This window comes from Rhinoderma darwinii, chromosome 3 (genome assembly GCF_050947455.1).
Source record: "Rhinoderma darwinii isolate aRhiDar2 chromosome 3, aRhiDar2.hap1, whole genome shotgun sequence".
Classification (NCBI taxonomy): Eukaryota; Metazoa; Chordata; class Amphibia; order Anura; family Rhinodermatidae; genus Rhinoderma; species Rhinoderma darwinii.
The window spans coordinates 352,515,047-352,534,766 of record NC_134689.1 but is presented as its reverse complement, the minus strand read 5'-3'; the positions used below and the strand labels follow the sequence as shown (position 1 = coordinate 352,534,766).

At 39.7% G+C, this 19,720-nt stretch overlaps 1 protein-coding gene across 1 annotated transcript; it reads left to right on the top strand.

The window, feature by feature from the left end:
• The first annotated feature begins 12,855 nt into the window (after positions 1 to 12,855).
• Positions 12,856 to 19,504, top strand: LOC142748225 (gastrokine-1-like). Its single transcript, XM_075855337.1, has 6 exons — positions 12,856 to 12,867; positions 12,958 to 13,005; positions 14,171 to 14,308; positions 14,712 to 14,819; positions 16,517 to 16,646; positions 19,431 to 19,504. The coding sequence occupies exons 1-6, from the start codon at positions 12,856 to 12,858 to the stop codon at positions 19,502 to 19,504; spliced, it is 510 nt and encodes a 169-aa protein (XP_075711452.1).
• The last annotated feature ends 216 nt before the right edge of the window (positions 19,505 to 19,720 follow it).

Genomic DNA, 19,720 nt, shown 5'->3' with positions numbered 1-19,720 from the left:
ATAGATGCGGGTCCCACCTCTGGGACCCACATCTATCTCTAGAACGGGCCCCCCTAAACCCTGTTCTATCTTACCCGGCTACCGCCGTCTTCCGGCCACTTCCTGGTTACATGGTCGAGTTACCGAAACAGCGTAACTCGCTGAGCAACGCAGTTTCCGTAACTCCCATAGAACTGAATAGTAGTTACGGAAACAGCGTAGCTCGCATGCTACGCTGCTTCTGTAACTGATATTCACTACTATGGGAGTTACGGAAACATGTTTCGGTAACTCGACCATGTAACCAGGAAGTGGCCGGAAGACAGCGGTAGCCGGGTAAGATAGAACAGGGTTTAGGGGGGTTTACGGAAACAGCGTAGCTCAGCGCTGGTTTAAGTCCCCTATGGGAACTAATAAAAGGTTTAAGAAAAAAAAAGTGTAAATTTTTTTTTAAAAGTTAATAAAAAGAAAACTTTTCCCATTTTTCCCTAAGCACAATGTAAAAATAAAAAAAATAAAAAATCGGTATCGCTGCATCCATAAAAGTCCGAAATTATTACAATATAGAATTATTTGACTCACACAGTGAATGGCATAAAAAAATTTTTTATCCCCAGAATTGTTGTCTTTTGGTCACCATAGCACTAAAAAGAATGAAATAAAAAATGATAAAAAAAATCCTATGTCCCAAAAAAATGGTGCTAATATAAACTACAGCTCGTCCCGCAAAAAATAAGCCCTCACACCACTCAAACAATGGAAAAATATAAGTTATGGCTCTCATAATGTGGTGAAACTGAACAAATTATTTTTTTTAAACACTAGTTATTTCTTTGTAAAAGAAGTAAAATATTAAATATTAAATTTTTTCCTATTTTCTGTTGTCTAAAATCTGGGTGCGTCTTGTAGTCAGGTGCATCTTATAGTCCGAAAAATATGGTAATTAACATATATTAGTAGGGTAAGTTGAAAAGTATCAGCAGTTCTGAGTGGCGATTGTCACCTCTCGTCAGCGAGGGATTATGGAATTTCAGTCTCTTATGTCTGGCATAGAGCAAATACAGCATTCCACAATAAGAACATTGTATGTCGGCGTTTGTGTAATGGTTTGGGCATATTTTGCTACTTCAAGACCTGGACAACACGCTGTTATAAAAGGAACAGTGTAAGGAATTTTTTTTCGTAATGTTTTTTAGTACGGCTGAAAAAAGACACATGTCCATCAAGTTCAACCAAGGGAAGGGAAAAGGGAAGGAAAAAATGCAAGTTTCTGTTAGAAAACAACGTGGGACAATTAATATAGTTACTAGGTGGTTGCTCAGCGATCACAGGGTCTGTAACGTGATTTACTGGAGCGTTACCTCTTTAAAAAAAGACAATAGCTGACAAAATATAATCCAAACAATTTAACTTTACTGAACACAACTCTATATACAGTGGCACACAAAGCGTTATCATTCCCATCACTTTAGAAGGCGCAGTGTGCTTAACGGATATGACACTCAGATGAGGACAAGAATCTTGGCATTTCCAGTACACACGAGATGGCGCAATTGCTTAATATTACAAATTAATCAAACAAATGGAACACTGAACAAGGCTTGCCAACCTTATTTTTTTCTTCTTTCAGGACAATTTATCCAAAAATCACTGGCAGACATATTTTATGGACAAATTGGAATACCATCATGAATTTTAAATATTACAAATAATAAACCAATTAGCTATAATATTAATCTCTTACTATTATTTGACGTAACTGTACGTCATAGTTGGTAGGGAGAGGTATGGAGTGGGTTTATGGGCTGAGCCCGCTTCATACCAGGCGGGTGTTGGCTGTATGGTACAGTTGACACCACACTGTAACAGCCGGGATAGGAGAGAACTCTGATCCCAGACGAAATCGAACAATCAATAGCATCCGCGGCAACTAAGCCATTAGAAAGAGGAGTGGGACCCCCTCGGTAACACCATCTCACCCCTCCCCCACGACACAATTTCAGGGTGGCAATGTTGTCATGGCAGCCTGGGGGCCTATTGAAGTACTGCCATCTTGGTGCTTTTATTAACCCCTTGAAGTCCAAGCCGCTTATAGATGTTAAGTACATGTGTGTGTTGTAAGCAAAGGGAGATGAATGGGAGGCAGCAGGGGATAATTACTGAGCATGGTGGGAAACAATATTAAATAAATAAATAATCGACAATAAACACAATGAACAATATTTATTTATTTAATATTGCTTCCCACCATGCTCAGTAATTGTCCCCTGCTGCTTCCCATTCATCTCTCTTTGCTTACAACACACACATGTACTACCATCTATAATCCCCTTTACTCTTTACTCATTTTGACCAATTATGCACACTCATGTGATGCTTTGCATCACTATGCCCGGTTGAGACGTCAGAGACAACCTTTGACCTCCCTTTTTTTGGCGTTTTTTATTTTTATTTTTCTTGTCTTCCCTCACTATTTAAAGAGGCTCTGTCACCAGATTATAAATGCTATATCTCCTACATAGTCTGATCAGCGCTGTAATGTAGATAAAAGCAGTGGTTTTTATTTTGAAAAATGATCATTTTTGAGCAAGTTATGAGCAATTTTAGATTTATGCTAATTAGTTTCTTAACCCCTTAAGGACTCAGCCTAGTTTTGGCCTTAAGGCTCAGAGCCCATTTTTCAAATCTGACATATTTCACTTTATGTGGTAATAACGTCGGAATGCTTAAACCTACCCAAGAGATTCTGAGAGTGTTTTCTCGTGACACATTGGGCTTCATGTTCGTGGTAAAATTTGGTCGATATATTCAGTGTTTATTGGTGAAAAATTGCAAAATGTAGAGAAAATTTTGAAAAAATTGCATTTTTCAGAATTTAAATGCATCTGCTTGTAAAACAGACGCCCAAAATAGTTACTAGTTCACATTTCCCATATGTCTACTTTAGATTGGCTTCGTTTTTTGAACATTCTTTTATTTTTCTTGGACGTTACAAGGCTTAGAACATAAACAGCAATTTCTCATATTTTTAAGAAAATTTCAAAAGCCTTTTTTTTAAGGTACCTCTTGAGTTCTGAAGTGGCTTTGTGGGGCCTATGTATTAGAAACCCTGATAAAACACCCCATTTTAAAAACTAGACCCCTCAAAGTATTCAAAACAGCATTTAGAAAGTTGTTTAACCGTTCAGACATTTCACAGGAATTAAAGCAAAGTGGAAGTGAAATTTGTAAATTTCATTTTTCTTGCTGAATTTCAATTTTATTCATTTTTTTTTTCTGTAACACAGAAGGTTTTACCAGAGAAACACTACTAAATATGTATTGTCCAGATTCTTCAGTTTTTAGAAATGTCCCACATGTGTCTCTAGTGCGCTCCTGGAATAAAACACAAGCCCTAGAAGCAAAGAAGCACCTAGTGCATTTTGAGTCCTCTTTTTTATTAGAATATATTTTAGGCAGCATGCTAGGTTTGAAGAGGTGTTGAGGTGTCAAAACAGTAGGAATCCCCCAATAGTGACCCCATTTTGGAAACTACACCCCTCAAGGAATTGATTTATGCTTGTTGTTACCATTTTGACCGCACAGTTTTTTCACAGCACGTATTTGAATTGGGCTGTGAAATGAAAAAAATGACATTTTTTCCAATAAAATGTCATTTGTGATAAAAATTTCTTATTTTCACAGGCAACAAAATACCCCATTTTGTTGCCCAATTTGTCCTTAGTGTGACAATACCTCATTTGTGGTGATAAACTGCCGTTTGGGCCCATGGGAGGGCTCAGAAGGAAAGGAGCGCTATATGTTTGTTGGAGTCCAGATTTTGCTGGATTGGTTTTCGGGTGCCATGTTGCATTTGCAGAGCCTCAGAGGTATCAAAGCAATGGAAACCCACCAAAAGTGACCCCATTTTGGAAACTACACCCCTCAAGGAATTCATTTATGGTTGTTGTTAGCATTTTGACCACACAGTTTTTTCACAGCACCTATTTCAATTGGGCTGTGACAATAAAAAAAATGTCATTTTTTCCAATAAGATGTAATTTTTTATCAAAATTTCTTATTTTCACAGGGAACAAAATACTCAATTTTGTTGCCCAATTTCTCCTGAGTGCAGCAATATCCCAATTGTGGCAATAAACTGCCGTTTGGGCCCATCGGAGGCCTCAGAAGGGAAGGAGCGCTGTGTGTTCTTTGGAGTACAGATTTTGCTGGATTGGTTTTCGGCTGCCATGTCGCATTTGCAGAGCCCCAGAGGTATCAAAGCAATGGAAATCCACCAGAAGAGACCCCATTTTGGAAACTACACCCCTCAAGGAATTCATTTATGGGTAATGTGACCATTTAGACCCCATAGTTTCTTCACAGAACTTATTTGAATTGGGCTGGGAATTAAAAAAAAATATATTTTTTCCAATAATATGTCATTTTAGCTCAAAAATTCTTAATTTCACAAGAAATAAAATACTCCATTTTGTTGCCCAATTTGTACTGAGTGCGGCAATACCCCATTTGTGGTGATAAACTGCCGTTTGGGCCCATGGGAGGGCTCAGAAGGAAAGGAGCGCTGTTTGTTCTTTGGAGTCCAGATTTTGCTGGATTGGTTTTCGGGTGCCATGTCGCATTTGCAGAGCCCCAGAGGTATCAAAGCAATAGAAACCCACCAGAAGTGACCCCATTTTGGAAACTACACCCCTCAAGGAATTCATTTATGGGTGTTGTGACCATTTTGACCCCATAGTTTTTTCACAGAACTTATTTGAATTGGGCTGGGAATGAAAACAAAATTATTTTTTTCAAATAATATGTAGTTTTGGCTGAAAATGTCTTATTTTCACAAGAAACAAAATACCCCATTCTGTTGCGCAATTTGTTCTGAGTGCCGCAATACCCCATTTGTTGTGATAAACTTCCGTTTGGGCCCATGGGAGGGCTCAGAAGGAAAGGACCACCATTTGGCCTACTGGGGATTTTCTAGTGCGAAGTCATGTATGCAGAAGCCCCTGAGGTACCAGTACAGTTGAAACCCACAAGGAGTGACCCCGTTTTAAAAACTACACCCTTAAGGCATTCATCTAGAGGTGTAGTGAGCATTTTGACCGGAGAGCTACACCCCATAAACTGTAATGTGGGTTCTCCCGGGTATGGCAATACCCTACATGTGGCTGTTATCAGCTGCCTGGGCACACAGCAGGGCTCAGAGGGGAAAGACGAGGGGGGATAAGCTTTGCGGAGTGCATCAGGGTAAGTAAAACTGGGGTAGATTATAAACCAAGGGATGTATGATAAATTTTAAAACACTCTTTCATAGAGAGCTCTGGTTATTCGGGACACGTGTCACATTGATATATTGTGTCATCCCTTATCGCCCTCTTATAGCAGACTTTGCACCTCTTTTGACTTTTTCCCTTCTTGCCAGTTTGGGGAACTTCTCCTGGAAAGTGTTGCCGCCCTGGTACGATGCGTGTGGCCCCGCTTCCAGTAGTACTGGGTGCCCCCCCTTCTTGGTCCCTAAAGATTAGGTTCTTGATAATCACCTCTTGAAATTCCAGGAAAGTTCCCGTCTGGCCTGCACATCGACGTAGCACGTACGCATTGTACAAAGCCATCTGTATGATGTGCCCGGCCAGCTTCTTATACCACACCGCATGGCGCTGTAGGGCTTCAGGATTTGATCTTAAAAGTCCATCCCTCCCATGTATCTATTGTAGTCCAGGATGCAGTCTGGTTTGGGGGTGGCCTTTCCTTCATATATCCTAAACCTGTAGGTATACCCTGATGCACTCTCACACAGCTTATACATCTTCACGCCATACCTTGCCCTCTTACCCGGCAGGTACTTGCGGAATTGAAGCCTCACTTTAAAATGTACCAGGGACTCATCAAAAGAAATACACTTCTCGGGGGTGTATGCTTGGGAAAACCGGGCACTGGAACGGTCTAATAGGGGTCTCCATTTATACAAACGGTCAAAACTGGGGTCATCTCGGGGTGGGCACGGCTCATTATCAGTATAATGTAAGAAGCGAAGTATTGCCTCATTTATTTATTTTTTTAGGTTACAGTTAAGTTCTGAAGTTGCTTTGAGGGGCCCATATATTAGAAACCCCTATCAAATACCCCATTTTAGAAACTAGACCCCTCAAAGTATTCACAACAGCATTTAGAAAGTTTATGAACCCTTTAGGTGTTTCACACAAATGTAGAGCAAAGTAGAGGTGAAATGTAAATTTTTTTTTGGGTCAGAAAATCCTCTTTATACCATTTTTTTTATAACACAAAAGGATTTATCAGAGAAACGCAACTTAATACGTATTGCCCAGATTCTGCAGTTTTGAGAAATATCCCACATGTGGCCCTACTGCGGTAATGGACTGAAGCACCGGCCTCCGAAGCAAAGAAGCACCTAGTGGATTTTGAGGCCTCTTTTTTATTAGGCACCATGTCCGGTTTGAAGAGGTCTTGTGGTGCCAAAAAATTGGGAACCCCCCAAAAGTGACCCCAATTTGAAAACTAGACCCCTTGAGGAATTCATTGTAGTTTTCTTGGGGTGCATGCGGCTTTTTGATCAGTTTTTATTCTATTTTTAGGTGGCGTGGTGACTAAAAAACAGCAATTCTACTATTGTTTTTTTATTCTATTTTTTTTACAGCGTGCACCGTGCGCTATAAATGACATATTCACTTTATTCTGCAGGGTGATACGATCACGGCGATACCAGATGTTTATAGTTTTTTTTTATGTCTTATGGCGTTTGCACAATAAAATACGTTTTGTAAACAATCATTCACTTTTTGTGTTACCTTATTCTAAGAGCAATAACGTTTTTATTTTTCAATCAATAAAGCCGTGCGAGGACTTATTTTTTGCGTAACGAACTGTAGTTTCGATCAGTACCATTTTTCGGTACATGCGACTTTTTGATCTCTTTTTATTCCATTTTTTGGGAGGTGAAGTTACCAAACAATTGTGACTGTGGTACGGTTTATTATTATTTTCTTTTACGGCGTTCACCGTACGGGATAAATAACGAAATAATTTTGTCGTTCAGGCCGTTACGGACGCGGCGATACCAATTATGTATAGTTTATTTGTTTGTTTATATATTTTTATTAGTAATAAATGATTGATAAGGGAAAAAGGGGGATTTTTACTTTTAATACTTTTAAAACTTTTATTTTCTTATTTTGACACATCTTTTTTTTACTTTTTTTTAACTTTATTACTTTGTCCCACTAGGGGACTTGAGGGCAGGAGGCCCTGATCGCTATTCTAATACACTGCACTACATGCGTAGTGCAGTGTATTAGAACTGTCAGCTACTCACTGACAGCAAGCATAGTGGGTCCTGACGTTGTCAGGACCCACTAGGCTTCCGTCTATGGCATAGCCGGACGCCATTGTTTGGTGTCCGGTTGCCATAGTCACCATCGCCGGCCGCTATCGCGTAGCAGGCCGGCGATGGCAGCTTAACCCCTAAAAAGCCGTGATCTCTATAGAACGCGGCTTTTAAGGGGTTAATCAGCGGGGACACAGCGATCGGTCCCCGCTGTAGGAGCTGTGACAGCTGCTGTACGAGACAGCAGCTGTCACAGCTCCTGTATGTGTCGGGAGGACGGCCGAAATGGCCGTTACTCCCGAGACGTACTATTAGGTCATGGAGCGCGAACGATACAGCTGCTATGACCTAATAGTACGTCCAGGAGCGGGAAGGGGTTAAAGACCAACTGGGCGTGTTTTTACTTTTGACCAAGTGGGTGTTGTAAAGAAATGTATGACGCTGACCAATCAGTGACCAATCAGCTTCATACACTTCTCATTGTTCCAGCCCAGCTTATTTCACTGCTCACACTGTCACGGAGCGGGTAGTGGACCCACTAGGCCGTACCGCCGTAGCGGGGAGGCAGCTGGCCAAACAACAGGACACTCCAGAAATACAATGTCCCGCACAAGGGTACCTGAATAGTCCAGATGGTGGCCGCAGCTCTGGCACAGATGGAGATGGGTGCAGCAGATGGCGCCAAACGTGGCGGATGACACAGGAGCCGCAAGTTGCGCCAGACGTGGCGGACTCCTCTGGACGTGGCAGAAGACACAGGACGTGGGGGACTCCTCCGGATGAGGCAGATGACACAGAACGTGGCGGATTCCTCCGGACGTGGCAGATGACACAGGACGTGGCGGATTCCTCCGGACGTGGCAGATGACACAGGACGTGGCACGACTTGATACTAAGGCACAGCACGGGAAACAGGAACGGGAACAAGGCACGGGTAACAACTGGAACGGGAAACACTAAGGAACCATTTGCAAGACAGACTGGGAAAACTAACAACGCTCAGGCAAGGATTAGAAGGCCTTGGGCCTTCTTATAGACCAGGAAATCGTGGCTGTCGCTTGGCACTTCGGATCTTCAGCTCCCTCCATAAGTTTTCGATGGGATTAAGGTCTGGAGACTGGCTAGGCCACTCAATGACCTTAATGTGCTTCTTTTTGAGCCACTCCTTTGTTGCCTTGGCTGTATGTTTCGGGTCATTGTCGTGCTGGAAGACCCAGCCACGAGCCATTTTTAATGTCCTGGTGGAGGGAAGGAGGTTGTCACTCAGGATTTGACGGTACATGGCTCCATCCATTCTCCCATTGATGCGGTGAAGTAGTCCTGTGCCCTTAGCAGAGAAACAACCCCAAAACATAATGTTTCCACCTCCATGCTTGATAGTGGGTACGGTGTTCTTTGGGTCATAGGCAGCATTTCTCTTCCTCCAAACACGGCGAGTTGAGTTAATGCCAATGAGCTCAATTTTAGTCTCATCTGACCACAGCACCTTCTCCCAATCACTCTCAGAATCATCCAGATGTTCATTTGCAAACTTCAGACGGGCCTGTACATGTGCCTTCTTGAGCAGGGGGACCTTGCGGGCACTGCCGGATTTTAATCCATTACGGCATAATGTGTTACCAATGGTTTTCTTGGTGACTGTGGTCCCAGCTGCCTTGAGATCATTAACAAGTTCCCTTGTGTAGTTTTCGGCTGAGCTCTCACCTTCCTCAGGATCAAGGATACCCCACGAGGTGAGATTTTGCATGGAGCCCCAGATCGATGTCGATTGACAGTCATTTTGTATGTCTTCCATTTTCTTACTATTGCACCAACAGTTGTCTCCTTCTCACCCAGCGTCTTACTTATGGTTTTGTAGCCCATTCCAGCCTTGTGCAGGTCTATGATCTTGTCCCTGACATCCTTAGAAAGCTCTTTGGTCTTGCCCATGTTGTAGAGGTTAGAGTCAGACTGATTTATTGAGTCTGTGGACAGGAGTCTTTTATACAGGTGACCATTTAAGACAGCTGTCTTTAATGCAGGCACCAAGTTGATTTGGAGCGTGTAACTGGTCTGGAGGAGGCTGAACTCTTAATGGTTGGTAGGGGATCAAATACTTATTTCTCTGTGCACAATGCAAATAAATATATATAATTTTGACTATGTGATTTTCTGTTTTTTTTTTTATATAATCTATCTCTCACTGGTAAAATTAACCTAGCCTAAAAATTCTAGACTGTTCATGACTTTGACAGTGGGCAAACTTACAAAATCAGCAAGGGATCAAATACTTATTTCCTTCACTGTATATATATATATATATATATATATATATATATATATATATATATATATATGCTAACACAAAGAAGGCTGTACATTTTTGGGTAAAACCGCTCACTGGACTAAGCATAGAATAATCAAGGATTACAAATTATATTACACAATTTCCTCTAAATCTATATACAGTATCAAAGTATTCAGCTTCTCAAGCTTTATACCACGCTGCCCGTGGATAGAACACCATGTTCAATGTGAGAGGTTCCACTTAGAAAGTTTGATTTTTTAATCTTGAAGTTCATACATCATTCCTATTCAACACAGAATTGGTTGACAACATTGTGCCCGTAGGTGGTTCTTTTGGCATTAGGCTTGATCCCAGGGCAAGGCAGCTGCTTAGGGTGTAGCTTCCTAACCAAGGTCAGAGATCAAACAGGAGAACATAGAGCATTAACTGCATATTTTTTAACCCATTAGACAGCAGGAAAAAAAACAGCAATCTGCTACACACCAGGTTAAAAATATTAATGCAGGAATATTAACCGACCAGATAACATGGATATTATTATTAGACTACTAATTACCAGCAAGGCTGGATTACAGGGAGGGCAAAAGGGCAAAATGCCCCTGGGCCTCCACCATCCAGGTACCTCCCTAACCCTCCTTAAAGTATGTTCCCATAGGTAGGAGACGCTGACGATTTTATGCTACAGAAAATATGCAGCAGAATCTAAACAAAAAGCATGTAAATCAGTCGCAGAAATCCACAGCATTTTTGCTGCGCATATTGTAGCAACCTGTATGTGCACCTGCGGATTTCCAGTGTTTTTTACTGCGTTTCTGCTACGTAAATGCTTTACAAAACGCAATTAAAACTCAACTTGCATATTTTGGTGCGGAATGTATGGCCTCTATTGAAGCCTATTGTCCAAACAAGCAGCATCTACACATGTGGGAGAATTTTTGGCTTCGCAGAGCCACAATATCAGCAGCATTAGTAAACAGCTTAATGTGGAATAAAGAGTAATCAAAAGTGTAGGGTAGATAAAGTGTTATGGTATAAACATGAATATACATACAAGTGCTAATTAAATAACATAAGCGAATTGCGTCAGGAGCACTTGTTCTCCAAAGTGAGGCCAAAGTTGTCTCGATATACCGTTGGATAATCATGTGCAATTTAAGGAAAGTTGTGGAACTAGGGTAAGTCCTAACTAGAATCTTTCTAAAAAACAAACAAAACAAAGAACCAATCTAGTGCAGCCTACTGTATAGAAATTTTCAGATTTAATATGGAATCATGTTTAACTGTGTGAAGAAGGCTTCCTAAGGATGTAGAGATCAGGACCAGCCTGACCATTCATTATTATACTTTGGGAGAATATTCTCTAGGATACTAACGATTTTCAAAAACTGTTGGATCTCTTTAATTTTATTTAGTGTCCTCAAGAATGGGATAGTTAGGGATTTCCAGCTTATTGCAATGGTTCATTTAGCGGCGGATAAAATATGGGAAATAAGCTTCCTATTTTTCTTAGGTATATTGGGAAAGTCTGCATTCAACGATGCCGACCAGGGAGATAATCGAATTTGCAAATGCAATTTAGAGTTAAGTAGGTGTTCTACTCTTTTTCCAGTGGGCCTGCGCCACTGGGCAGGACCACTATATGTGGACCATGGTGCCCCTTTCTCCAGTGTTTCTGAAACAAGTATTTGGACTTCTTGGGAAAAGCTTGTGAGATACCATCTACTTAGAATTTTATAAGAAGTTTCCTTAATGCTATTTGACAAGGAAACTGTAGCTGTTCTATCAAATATTTGTTGCCATGAGGTATTGTCAGGTAACATACCTAGTTCTCTCTCCCAAGCCAGCATATATATATTGTAGGACCCATGTTTGTTGAGCTTCAGAATTGTGAATATAGGGTAGAGATAAGCTGGGATGTTTGTAATGTTTAATATCCTTTGGCTGTGTCCCTCTGGGTTTCGAAGGTCAATGACCTTATGCATATGGAGGACCTGACTTCCTGCATCCACGACACTCACGCTAGGTTCTGCCGCACGTGGGCTCCTTGGATCGTGTTTCAGGACAATGACTTCTAGACAGACATTCTTGGAAGTGTGGACACTGTTGGATAGCTTGTGGGATCCTGGTCGGGAGTGGCGGGGGTCTCCTCGGTGGGAGTGTCTATTCCTCCCTCCCCTTCTTGCTCTTCTATTCCCTTCTTTTACTTTTGCCTAGGTCTGTTTCTCTTATGCATAGTGGGGAAGTTCATGTGTATAATCTAGAGATGTCATATAATGCTATCTCGTGGAAGGTTTACAGTATGAGGTTCAAATTCATACATCTTTATTTTTGTAAGTTGTTTTACCTTCCCATATGTACTTGATGTATCTTGTATTCTGTAAATATGTGGCTGTTGGCCACGAAAATAAAGAATTTAAAAAAAATATATATCCTTTGGCTGTATAATTATCAACTTTCAGTAATCTGGTTTCCGTGAAATATTCTTTCTACCATTCCTCCCAAAAAAGGTGAGAGGGACCTCACAAAATGTTTTACCCAGCGGCCCTCACAGACCTCGATACTGCACTGATTACGGGGATGTTAGTATCAACCCAGTAGACACAGGTCAATCATGGTAAATAGAATGGCGTGCATAAGAGGGTAATAAATAAACTGTTGGAATACTTTGTGAAATGAATTATTTATAAATATTTTCATTATTTTCACTCATTTAAAACCAAAATCCAAAATTTGCCCATCACCAAAAAGCTAGTACAGCCCTGGCTAAGGCACCAGTAACTCCTATAATTTAATTTTATCTGTAAAATTTCCATGTACATCATGTTTTACTATTCTCCACCGAAAACTCTTTCATTCTATCTGGAATTGAGGCCTAGATCAAAATGTCTAAATGATTATTATGTGTGCATAATTCTTGGCCCATTAGTTTTAATTGTTGTCCTTATTACTGTGTTCCACCTTTAGCTTATAGCACCAGATTCAATAATATTATAGGTCTTGAACCAACAGTAGCATTTCTATAACTCATTTTTAATGAGAATGGCACATAGAAATGGGCCGAGCCCGAGTCGTTTTATCTGGATCTTTCCATCAAACGTATCAGCTCAGATAGTGAGAGTGAACTCAATTCAGAACAGTAAACAAGGAATTTGATGCCAGTCCTTAGGCAAATATGGCTTTTGTATATAAAATATATCAAATCAATTGGATTATACATTAGAGCTGCAATCTCTTCACCAGACACAAATCCACAATGAAACTCCTGGTGAGAATACTTTTAGATGGTTTATCATTCAAAGTGAAGACTTTGACTGTACAATTTACTGTAATAATTCCCTTTGTTCCTTTTTTTTAGATTGTTACCCTCCTTGGAGTCTTCCTGACTCAAGCTCTAGCAAATGATGTAAGTAACAAGATGTATGGTATGGCTTGGGCTGGTTAGATCCTATAGCAGGAAATACTTTTTTTATGGTTTTTTATGTGAAATAGTTTTTTATGTGAATGTCTTGTGACATAGCCCCTTTCTTATGATGAGCAGAAAAATGTTGTATTCTTTTTGTTTATGGTACACACTGTTCACACTTGCCTTTACCGAAAGGTTTAATTTGCTTTTTGATGGTCAGAGTAGCATGCTGCAATATGCTATCCAGTTAAGAAAAAAAGAAATACCTTTCAGATTCATTATAAGTCAGAAAAATTTATCAAAATGGATCATGACAGATCCATCATATCGTCATTGATGCTGTCAAAATAGAAGCCATGATGCCAGTGTGAACCATGACCCTGGTGTCATGGCTATCATTTCGATATGGAGCAATGGCTGCTATGATGGAGCAATATTTAAATGGATCCCAATGAATCCTGACAGGTTTTCATTGAGATTCCTGTTTTTTTAACTATAGATGTCCTCAAACAAATATGTAGTATAGCAACATTTTTTCTCTGATAACCTAAAGCTAGTCACTTCGGAGCCATATCCATTTTGTACTAAGGCAGAGGTGTAACTTGAAACTCCTGGGCCCAATCTATAACAGGGCCCCCTACCTACCATGTGCTATTTAGAATACTGGTGTCTTATTATGAGGCAGAGGCCATTGGGCCCTTCAGGGTCTATGGCCCGGGTGTGACTGATACCTATGCACATCCTGTAGTTACACCCCTGCACCAAGGCATGGCATGGGGAATTAATGCCATATATTTGTGGAGTCATCACAGTGAATTATTTCATTATCATATACTGTTATAATAAAAGTATACTGCTGATATTTATCTAAATTAGTAATTTATCTGATTTAGTGTCTAGTTAATAAACCATAAATTCATACATATATATATATATATATATATATATATATATATATATATATATATACATATACATATATATACGGCAGTTTTCTGAGGGAGTTTAGCCAAACGGGGCACTTTCTTCTTGGTAAACGTCAGAAAATTCGTGCTGATGTAAATTAGTGTTAGATTGGTGTTTGAAATGCCAGTCTTAATACATTCCCTCCATTATTTTTCCCCTAATTTTTTATTAGGAATTGATATCTCCTTATATTTTCTAGAACATCAAAATTAACAATTCGGGTAATGATGGAGGCAGTGTTAGCCAGCAAGTGAACATTAACAATCAAGACAACATAGCCAATATCAACAATCTCAATGGCTGGAACTCCTGGGACTCCATCTGTGACTATGGCAAGGTAAGTGTCCTTTAAATGCTTTGTATCTATTAGTTTTTAACTTACTTCTGCCAAGTACAGACATTGAGTTAGGGGCATAAATATAATCCATAGTGCCCCACAACAAAGTCAGGACCCCTCACCTTGTTGACAGTAAAGTGCACTCAAGTAATGAAGTCAGCAGCATAGATACTTTTACTTGAGTAGCAAGGATGGATATCAGTTTCATGTATCAGATGTTCTTCTTAAAGGTAAACCAACATAGTAGAGTTAGATAGCCACCGCCATTTTTACACCAAGAAAAAAGGAACTACGTTTATGCTCCTTCTAATATGTGATTATTTGTAGATGAGGGGGGGGGGGGGGTCCTTGGTCCTGGGGATTGTCATGTTCTTCAGTCTAACATTTTCCTTTCACACCACAGGGATTTGCAGCTACTAGACTGTACAACAAGAAGATATGTGTCATCACCCACATTAAGCCAAGTTTCCCCACCCTGGAGCAGCTCAGTGCCATTGCCAAGAAGAAACAGGTAAAAAAAATATGAAAATAGAAATATATATATCGAGGACATTTTGAGGTCATATTGAGAGACGGTAGGATCAGTTTACCAGGTTGTAGTAAATTGAAATTTTAACAATTTTGGAAAATCACTTGAGAAAATAATTTTTATTAATGGACATGGCAGCTTGTATTATTCCTTTTCCCTTGGAGTTCCTTTCCCTATTTTCTATACCATTATTTTATGATATCTCATAACAATTTTGCTTAAATTCTGCACAATCTGCACTCAGTCCTTTAAAGGTTTGGCTGTTTAAGACAGCCACATTCCTTTTTCTGGGTACTAGGGCATGTTAAATTAATAGAATGGGCTCTCGCTCAGGACCTTACTCTGTTTAGATCGAATATTTATATCGGGGCTTAGCTCTAGAGGGTCACCAGCGTCTAAGTGCCATGTCTTGATAAGACTCACAATTCAAAAAGGAATTGTCCAAAAGGATACAGAAAAAGGCTCCCAATAATCCTCGGTTATTTTAGCCCTATATGAGGCAGTAGAATTTATAGCTAGATGGAAAATCTCTACCCTGGATTATGACCATAGCATTTAGAGGTGTAATTTTTTTTATTTATATACCCCTTAATGCTACATTTATACTTTGTATCCATATTTAACTATTTTGAATTTAAAAAGACTCAATATCAAATTTTCCCGAGGAATTCTCACTCATCGATCATATTTAATAGCTATTAGGGAAACCTTAGGCTTTCCAGCTATGGAGAGATTAAACATGCCAACTTGATATTCCTGCCAAGCGCTGACAAAGCATACTAGGGCATCAATTCTGCCAATGCTGAAGAGAGTGTGGCTTATATCTGTATAAAAACATTTGCATATGCACACACTTCATGAATCCAAACAGTTCTTGATCCCCTTGCCAATACTTATCCTCATAGCCTGAGTCTGTGGTGGGGAAGAGAAGTGGCCAAATGACAGATTTGTAACAGTGATGTATAAATGTCTCCTTTTGCATTAAATTCAGACCAGCCATTACCATACTGAAATCAATATGACTGCTGGCAAACTCTACTCCGCGTCTGCCAAAAGGCTCCAATAACAGGCTAAAAAGCTATACTTAGTATAGAAAGAATATTTTAAATGGGGGGGGGGGGAGTATATGAAAATGTTTAGATAGATAAAATGAAAAATATTTAACGAGAGGAAGAGAGGTACTGAATCAGAAAATAAAGCACATAAATGTTTTAAGTCATGGTGATAACTTAATCTACTACTGTTCCTAATACAAGAATATTGGGGACTGTAGTACTGCATACTGTCCAGTAGGTATCTCTAGAGTAAGTTGTTTCTTTCCAAGTCACTGGCATAACTTCTGGAGTTACACACAAGTATATGTTAGTATTATAAGTAGATTGATTCATGCAAATTACCCATGCCCCTCTGATAACTGCCATTAACAAAAACAGGGATTGAACAGGTAGGTCCTTAACCCATCTGATTCTATTGTATCCCCCAAAATGAGCGTCGACAGAAGTTGAACACTTATCCCGCACTCACAATAGAAATAACATCATTTAGTAGAGTCAGCCATCTATTAGTTTTGTAAAATGTTACTATGCATGTGAATATATGATATACATTAGTTGATATATGATATGCATTGGTTCCTTGGCTATGATTTTGTAATATCTGTGTATTTTTTTTTTTTAAAGGTCGCTCCCAACACCCAGCTGGTGACCTACACAATTAACCAGACCCCCATTGTTAACATTGGAGAGTATGGGCAGCACATTGAATCCCTGTGCAAGGGCATGCCAGCCTACACGTCTCAGGAGATGCCCAGTAAGTGTCTTTCTTTTCTGCTATCATTATGAAAAATGAGACCAAAAAGACTAGTAGATTTGTTTTTATAAAGAATATTTCCTTAAAGTTTTTACTGTACATTGTGTTAAAAATTGGCCCCTTGGCCAGTTTAAGACAGCTGTAATGCAGCTATATTGTAGCGTCCATATTATGGTCTAAATATCTGGAAATCCTCACAGTTCAGCCATAGGAACAGAACAATCTCAGCATGACTTTTTTAAGTAATTGTTCTCATAAAAATATAATATAGTGAAACAATATTATCACTTCTCGCCTCACTGCGATTATTTAAGGCCCCATGCACACGGCTGTAATTTTGATCTTCAATTATTGACCGTAATTGCGGATCAAAGTACAGACACATTGCCCACGGACACCTTCCTGTATATTTACGGGAAGGTGTGCGGGCCGTAGAAAGGCTCCGCAAATAAATAGGACATGTCCTATTTTTGGATTTTACGGACCCTGCTCCTATACTTTATAATGGGAGCACGGCCTGCAAATACGGGTGACTGTCGCGGCCAGCCATAGCTCTAATCACAGACCGGGATTACAGCTACGGCCGTGTGCAGGAGGGCATAAGAGAGGAACTGTTAGACACAGTAGAATCGTATCTGAGACATGTAACAAACACATTGTAACAGTTATGACAAGTGTCAGACAAATAAAATAATTTTTTACATTAGGTAGAATCCCTGCCTGTATGAGCTTAGAATCGATAAGGAATAAGGAGTACATACAAAAGGTCATGAAAGGAGTAAGCAACTGTAGACAGGTCAGGTAGAGGTTGGAGAATATTGGATGGAATGAGAGAGGGAATACGAGAAGAGAAGGGAAACCCAAGAGAAGTCTCGCATCCAAGATTGTGAGGAGATGATTAAACTGGTAGGGAGGAGGGTGCACATTTATAATATATATTTCGAACATAAATTGTTATTGATAATATTGATGCGCAATGAAATTAGAACATCAATCTATAGTATTCCAATAGCAAAAATGTGAGCAGGCCACGTACAGAGAATAGGGGGACTCTATAGCAAAATGAATATGCCACCCCCTCACACTTTTTTTGCTAGTTTTCACCCTTATAGTCCCATCCCTTATAGTGCTAAAACCCCTACAGCTCTGGTCTTAACCTTTAGCTATCCAGTTGTGGCAAAACTACACTTCCCAGCATGCCCTAGCCTAAGACTATCATAGCATGGTATTTCACAAAAGCTTGAGAGCCACAGATTATTGTCCGCTACCTTATAGCATTGCCTATCCAGGAATGGGGGCATCCCTAAAAGTCATCCCATCATGAATTCCTCCTCTAGTAATAAGTGGGAATAAGTATCAACATCTTAAAGGAAATGAATCACTTTGAACTTCATGGAGGGAATTTATTATAGGCTGTACACCAGGATTCTGACGTAAAAAAGTCACAAATTATGTAGAAATAATTTGCAACTTTTTGCCGCCACTTAAAAAGAAGTGTGTCGGCTTTAGGATTAGAGGCGGCAGCCCAACAAATTCACTATAATAAACAAGAATGTCTTTTCAGATTTCGAAGGAGGCTTTTCACTCTGCAGAGCCAACAGCATAATCACAATTTTGGGAATCAGCTTTTGTTTTTAAGACGCCAATACACACGACCCCTGCCCACTGAATGGACACATATTGAAACTAATTTGAATTGTGGATCCTTTCAATATTCCCTAAATTACTTCTAATAAAATATTATCTGTGGCTATCGGCTGCCTGTGTCTTCTTATAAAATGCAATAATAATGTTGAATTGAAAACGGGCAGCAGAATGTTCTTTACTAAAGATGGTGATGTCACAGATAATGGCTAAGAACCACATTGATGTCACAGCACAGAGCTAATAAACACAGAATCACAATAGAAAGATAATGCACACAGTGATGTCACAGTACAGAGGTAATCAACACTAGCATCCCTTTGTGTGGCAGTTGGGCTTAGGTCTAGGTGCGTGTGCAATCTTTTCAGCAATTGTAGTTTTTCCCCTGAGAAAAGTGTTAGGAGGGTTGAATTTGTCAATGCGTCAACCAGAAAAACGGATTCACTAAGAAGAAAAATTGGCGTGCACCTTTTAATAAATTAGGCACATTTTTCTCCAGCCCTCTTTATATTAAGACAGCGCATGACATCAGTTTAATAAATTCCGCTATGTCATTTTTTATGTTCTGAATTTTATGCTGATTAATTTCTTAATATATTTTTCTACCATTCACATCCCTGTTGTTCTGATACAGAGCTCCAGTACCCTGCATAGACAAAGATTTAAAACCTTCTGGCTACCTGCCCCCACCACTAGAGGTTAGGGGCTTACTGCATACTGATTATACATGGAATTCAGTCATAACACAGTATGCAATAAGCTCCTATGCTCCCCCTAGTAGTGGCTGCAGGCAGTCAGAATTTTATCATTAAACTCTGTGTCTATGAAGGGGATTTGGAGCACTGTTTTAGGAAAATGTCCCAATTACTGTAAATGAGCACAGAATTATGTACCTATTCAGATTTAATACAACAAAGGTGTGTTCAAGGGTCTATATTCACTATAAAGGCTCCCTCTGATGATCATGCCATAGTATTGCCCTGTCTCCATAGAAGATATGGCACAGGTGTGCAAATTTTTTATCTTTTTGTTTTTCTACAAAAACCGCATTCTTGCTTTCCATCTAGATTCTGTTTCCTAAGTGATTTCACTACTAAACTTTACATGACAATTAGAGTTGTAACAAGAATGTCTTTTCAGATTTCGAAGAAGGCTTTGCAATCTGCCAAACCAACAGCATGATCACAATTTTGGGAATCAGCTTCTGTTTTTAGGATGCCAGTACAAAGGCCCCCTGCCCACTGAATGGACACATATTGAATTTAATTTGAATTGTGGATCCTTTCACTATTTCCTAAATCACATCTAATAAAATATTATCTGTAGCTATCGGCTGCTTGTGTCTTCTTATAAAATGAAATACTAAAGTAGAATTGAAAACTAGCAGCAGAAAGCTTTTGTGTTGAATGTACTCTAACAGACGTGCCTTT

What these genes read in the sequence shown, in the direction of transcription:
- LOC142748225 (XM_075855337.1), top strand. An exon ending in CTCAAGCTCTAGCAAATGAT is followed by an intron (nt 13,006 to 14,170) that starts GTAAGTAACAAG and finishes TATATTTTCTAG; the next exon opens with AACATCAAAATTAACAATTC. An exon ending in CCATTGCCAAGAAGAAACAG is followed by an intron (nt 14,820 to 16,516) that starts GTAAAAAAAATA and finishes TTTTTTTTAAAG; the next exon opens with GTCGCTCCCAACACCCAGCT.